At 31.7% G+C, this 6679-nt stretch overlaps 1 protein-coding gene across 1 annotated transcript; it reads right to left on the minus strand.

The window, feature by feature from the left end:
• Positions 1-5812: 5812 nt before the first annotated feature.
• On the minus strand, positions 5813-6474 carry LOC121131206 (uncharacterized). Its single transcript, XM_040726721.2, has 2 exons — positions 6158-6474; positions 5813-6093 (listed from the first exon to the last, which is right to left on the minus strand). The coding sequence occupies exons 1-2, from the start codon at positions 6400-6402 to the stop codon at positions 5913-5915; spliced, it is 426 nt and encodes a 141-aa protein (XP_040582655.1). The 5' UTR covers positions 6403-6474; the 3' UTR covers positions 5813-5912.
• Positions 6475-6679: the final 205 nt, after the last annotated feature.

The following is a 6679-nucleotide window of genomic DNA, read 5'->3' on the forward strand; positions in this document are numbered from 1 at the left end:
TGTATGACCTTATAAATAATATCAACTACTCTTTGTTAAATCTATGTCATTTTAATTCATTTAACTTCCCCATCTTTATTATATGGGGTTTTCGTACAAGCTGGGGCAACTTTCGTATAATAGATACAAAGGTAGTTGTTCCCGTTACGTGTTTAGTTGTTCTATTGGTCCCGGTTCTTTCATTTCAAAGGTTTTGGTCTCGCTTCAGCATTGTCAATCTCGATTCTTCTTTACATATGCTCAGTTTGGTAACATGCAATTAAAACAAGGGGTGTTGCTACAAAATTTGGTCCCAGGAAATGGTATTAAATACAAACAGGGTGGCAGCTACCTTATGTATTTGTGTTGGGGGCCTTGGTATAGTAAAGTTTGGAAAACCCTGGCTTAAGAAATATTGTAGTTATCATATTTTCGGGGCCCGACAAGCTTAGTAGTGGACCTGGATCCATAATCTACTGTCTGGTGCCTAAAACCACATTATTTGATCCATAAGAAGCCCTTAGATATTTTGAATTCAGATACAAATCTATCACCCTTGCTGAGACTGGATGAGTTTGGCATGGAAGGAGATCTGGAATGTGATCTGTTCCAAACTCAAGAGCTACCATTGCTTCAAATCCAAAATTGTGACCTACTTCATCAGTGAGCTTAAAAGTTATTTTTTCTTCGATATTCTTTGCAGTATACATACCATTGCTGACTATTGATAAAATTTGAAGAATTTTAAGTCTCAGCTGTGTCAGATTATCTCTAGTCTCCAATGAAACGGAAAGGGTAGGAAAAGTATGATATTTACCATCACAAAATGATCCACATCTTTTTTTCTTGCTCCCATCGTTGTGGTAGATAATGACAACGTCAGAGCTCGTCATTATGAACTAAACACTCTTTGCAAGAGTTTGAGCCAAAATGACCTTAACTGTATGTCGTGTTTGTTAATTATGTGATGCTTTATTGAGATCAGTCATATTAGGATTCTCAAAATGATCAATCTATTTTCGATCAAAAAGAGAGTTTGCTATCACCTCTACGCCTGCAATGGCCTGGTTTTGAGGGCAGTGGTATAGACGCATGAGTTTGTGGGCACAAATATAAAATTGAGGCTTTATCTTACGAGAAGATATACGTACATGAGGATAGCACTGAGGCATACGTATAAACCCTGTCACTATCACTATCAGAAGAATGATTGTTTATAGAAATAAATGATCTCTTTTTTGATTCGATATGAGGTGGTACAAATTATCGGTAGTTACAACCTTTTCAGAGGTATAATCAGTTAATTCAGCAATAGTATATGTGACATCCTTGTACATAGATTTTCTTCATATGATGATCCAATCCGTGTTGCTTAACCTATCTTCCGTTTATTTTATTCATTTGGCTGGGCATAAAGAGTCTTGTCTCTAGCTTGCTTTCTTTCCATTGTTTGCTCCCACTTTATATCAACCTGGCTCTTCATCGTGGCTCTTAGGGTCATTACGCAGAAAGTGCAAAAATTAAAATTCTTCCTCGCCTATTTTCACTCCAAAATCATTTTGTTCACACAAAATATATCAAATTTTTTTCCATACTCTCATTGTAAACTTTCATATTGTTTTCCTATTTCTCACTTCGTTTAGATTGTGGGCAATTCATATTGAAGAGGAAGCGGATATTAAGGACTTCTATTTTATTACCTTACAACCAATGATTTTTGAAAACAGAAGCAAGAATTTTTGCAGCCCCTGATCGTGTTCACTGGACTTTACCATCCCTTTTAGGCCAAAAAAGATACATGAAATATTTCACAATATATTTTTTACGCGGCAAAACACCACCGGGAGGTCAGAAGTTTCTTTATATGCAACACCTTCAAGCACTTTCTTCGCTTTTGATCTTGTATCACTAATAAACGATGCTATTGTCATTAATAATTTAAAATTCCAACAAGGACCTACAATTATAACTCCGCAACAAAACCTCAGGGTTACGCTTCGTCTTTTATTAGCACACACGAACGTTCAAACAGGTTTTGAATATAATTGAATCTATTTAAGAAAGGATGTTCACTACTCAGGAATTTAATAATCATGACAACTGCTAAGGAAAATACAATTCGTTGTTTATACTACCAATTACAAATTAACAGGAAGGCTAAAAAATACACCAGATTTACATGTATGTATAAAATATACAACAAAGAGACTGAACCAAAAAAAAAAATGGGGATTCCAAAAAGAAATTTATTTATTGCTATTCACTAGTTTCTGAAACCTTATTACTAAATAAATCGAAAAAAAGTGAGGTTATGGACCTTCTAGCCTACTTGTTGCTGTGGACCCTCTCGTAAATATGACTTGGTGGCTTATGAGTTATGCAATATAATCATCGACTACAGCGCAGAGGTGTCCACAGTTGGGGGCTGGAGGGACAGTACCCCCCCCCAGACCCACACTGAAGGATTTTTTTCTTTATTTAGAAAATTAAATATTTGTAATTCAATTTTGCAAATTTTTCTTAAAAATATTTTTTTTTATGAACAGCTATAGTTTCTTGAAATAAAAAATTTAAAAATTTGTTATTTGATTTTTTTTTTGTTAAAACTATGAACTTTTGAAAATTGAATTAAAATAATTTAACTCTTTGTCAAAGGCTGTAGATTTTTGAAATTTCTTTTCAAAAATTTAATTTTTTGAGAATAACTATGGATTTTTGTAACTTTTTTCAAAAAAATTAAATATTATATTTTATTTTTACTAAATTGCTGTGGATTTTTGAAACTTTTTCCCCACAAAAATTCAGTTTTGGGATTTTTTTTTCGAAAAAAATCCCAAAACCAAGCCCTCTCCCCTCCCTAAGGAAAAGTATATAATCCTGCAGACGCCCCTGATTAAGATACATTAATTTATACCTAAAAATACTCAAATAACATAATAGTAAAATTTGATTAAACGAGTATTTAATAGAAAAAGTAATTTTCGGGGTAGGGGAGGGGTGCATTGGTTTTGTTCGCTGATTATTATTTTCTTTTCTTTTCTAGAGTACCTAAAATATGCTTTTGCATCCAAAAAGTAGGGCTAAAATTGAATTTGGTTTTATATATTCCGCCCCTACTACAAGATAATTTCTCAAAAAGCTATGATTTTTTGTTGGAACAACATATAATTAATCATTTATATTATTAAAAGAAACAAATTTATGGGAATTTTAAGTGTGGAGCGATTTGCATTATTCATTTATTTTATTAAATAATAATTATTACCCAGTTTGGATTAAAGTTTTAACAAGATTTTGAAATGTATTAATCTCCCAACAAATAAAGAAATTATAAATAGTTTCCGTCGGCTATTTTATTTTCTTCGTATTTTTTTACTCTTTTCAAATTTTCAAATCAAAAAGACATCATAAGTATACAACAATTAGCTTTGCTCGGTAAATTTTCTAAAATAAACAATAACTCACAAAAAAGTATGGTAAATGCCTTAAAAAGTGAAACGGTTCAAGAACCTCTAAAATATGGTGATTTTAACAAAAAGGAAAATATATTTGTTTTTTGAAACTATCGGAATCTCATTTTTTTTATCAATTACGTAGCAAAAAGAAACCCCAGACCATAAAAAGGGGCAACCTGAGTCTAATGTATATATATATGGAAGCTATCGGAGGAAGAACATTTCGGAAAGATTTTTCACAATGTCCTGTAGAATTCTTTTTCGATTTAAAACAATTAACTTCTGTTTGCATAAAACTTTATCTTAATAAAAAAAAAGAAGGAAAGATCAAAATAAAGAGCTCTTAAAAACATTGTTTTTAATCAATATTTCTTTCAGTTTAATACTGACATTCTTTATTATTTAGACTTAGGTCAAGTACGATTAAATGTACTTCAGTCAAGTTCAAGTACTTTATTGAAATTTTAAATACAAGTGTTCAGCTTATTGTTTTAAGGTATTTAAGTAATTTACAAGTACTCTTAATGTATTTCAGTGTAAGTGCTATGAAGGATATATTCACTTATTGTTTTCTCTCATTTGCATAGTATTAGTTAATTTACTTTTATAGCAAGTAAATTACTGGAATTTAGCTTAGAAGTTCCTTGGAAAGAAGACAATTCATCGTCGGACATATGGAGAAGGCAGATCTAATCTTCTTAAGCGTAGAATTCCATTTTGTAAACCTATCATACTGAAAACACTTATCATCTTTCAACAAACCCGTACCAATCGTAGATTTTTTTAGATAAATACATAACATGTTCCGAGTCAGACTCCCTTCTATCAAGATTTATTACTGAATGAATTTTCAAATGACTAGGTTATGTGATTTTGAAATGTTCCGTATATATTTGTATGAGAATATTTAGAATGTCCGTGTCCAGTATCATTAGACACTGAGCTTCCGAGTAGACTGACGACCCCCTCTTTCATCACCAATATATATATATGAACAATAATAATTATACAAACAATTTGATTTTCAAACTATCTATTTAAATTTAACTTTAGCCCAATGAATCTTTGTTTTTGTCGCTCCTCCTGAATCAATACGTTAGGGAACACGCAGGAGAAGGAAGGAAGTGTCCTAATTTTCTTCAAATAAATACATGGATATCAGCGGGCTATTAGGGAACAGTAGACATAATAGTCCTGTCCCAAAAATTAAAAGGGCAACTTTTACTAAATGTTGGATATATTTTTCAATAGTATATATAGTTTTTATAACTAATTTATAAATTTCCCATTACATGACTCCTCCAAGGTATTTTTTATGCATTTAGTCAAACGCCAATTGATTCATAAATCAAAAAATGTCCTTTTTAACAAAAATTTTAATATTCTTGTCGGTTCGTATTTGACACTGAGAGTATAGGCCGCCTACGATAAATTATGACGGATCCAATAACGAAGTACATTCAATCATGATCTAACGAATTTTCAATCGTATCAACCTCATAATATTTATACGTATTCAATGCTGTAACTTTTGCCGCACTTTTTATATTTACCAGGGCAACGAAGTTGAACGGATATTATGTTTATACAGTTTGTTTGTTAGTTCGTCACTAGGATTACAGAACCCATTACAGTTCGATTTTGATCAAACATGTCATAAAGATTTGATATGGTCATAGAAAGAGGTCATTAAATTTTGAGAGATTAAGATACAGGTAAAGGTAACATAAAATGATCGAGCATAACTTTGAAACAAATGGAAATTAATAACTAAATATTATTTTAAGCGGGGTTTTTGCTCTCTAACGAGTGCCCATTCTAGTTTGTAGATTAATTTGTTTATTCTACTAGTACGTTAATAAACATCTTTTTTTTCGTACAATACTTTGATTACTAGCCTTCAACATTGAAAATTATCAGTTTAACATTGCTTTTAGCTGAAAATTCTAATGGAAAGTTTCCATCTTTGAAAAATTCCGGAGTCTTGTAAATCTTACAAATAAATACATTATTATAATTGAAAATAATAATAGTTTAAAAAAAATTTTTTAACGAAATTTGAGAAATATTTTCCATCATTTTCTGTCAAAAGGACTTAATTATTCATAAATACTACTATTGAAACCAATTATGAGTACTTTTATTTCATGAATACTTATGTATATGTACTAAAATATAGCAATTAAGGGCACTTACGTACAAATATCAATATGATTGGGCCCATTTCTGATTTATAATACAGCATTTCAAATAAAAAAGTGTCTTCATTTTTATCGTATAGGAATTCGGAGTTCTTTTAAATTATATGTATATTGTACAAACTAAAGCTAATATTCAATTTTAAAATGATTATGGCATTTCAAAAATTAATCCCAAAATTGATTTAGTCGATGTAACTCAACCCAATAAAGAGAATTTATTCAGTATGAATATATTTTATTACAGACTACGTTACTAATAATGAAGAAAATGCTTCAATTAACTACAAGGAGGTATGAATCGAGGACCATTTCTGGGGCTTTGAGGAAACTGTTTAAAATAAGTATTCATTTCATTTCCAGTAAGTTTAGTGTATTGCCCCGATGGGACTTTTGAATTGGATCGACTCTCTTTCAAGGCAGCGCGATCCCTTGCCATTTTCGCATTACACGTATTGAATCTACGGGGATAAAAATGTACATAGGATAGAGGCTAATAACTAGGACTTAGTAGAGTTCCAATACCTAGCAATTTCCTGAGAGCACATATTTTGATTCATATCATACTTTTGCAAACATCCCACAACGGAGAGGAGATCCTTGGCACATGCAAATCCCATATCCTTGGTCCCTCCTCCTTTCACAAAGTTATTGAGAACTAAAGGGATATGTTCTTTAAAATGAACATCCTTTTCAGTCAGGGAACGACGGCCATTCTTTCGATTCGTCAAGTCACGAGCCTTCTCCAATACACGAGTTGTATGAACCATGGCTCAAAAATAGTGTATATAAATAAATTTCAACAATCTCCTTCACAACTTGAGAACCAAAATAAACAAATAACTCGATAGGGGCGCCATCTATATTAATATTTTGTTATATGCAGGGTGTTCCATGGAAATTAGAACACTCTTGTAACTATTAACACAAAGTTGTGTGAAGCATTTTAAAGCTTGAAAGTACATCAGAAACTGCTGGATTTATTTGTTTCCCCCCTAAGTTGCACATATGTCGCTCTCACGGTAAAAATGACTTCAGAAAGAGATG

Source organism: Lepeophtheirus salmonis, unplaced genomic scaffold (assembly GCF_016086655.4).
Source record: "Lepeophtheirus salmonis unplaced genomic scaffold, UVic_Lsal_1.4 unplaced_contig_2819_pilon, whole genome shotgun sequence".
Taxonomy (NCBI): domain Eukaryota; kingdom Metazoa; phylum Arthropoda; class Copepoda; order Siphonostomatoida; family Caligidae; genus Lepeophtheirus; species Lepeophtheirus salmonis.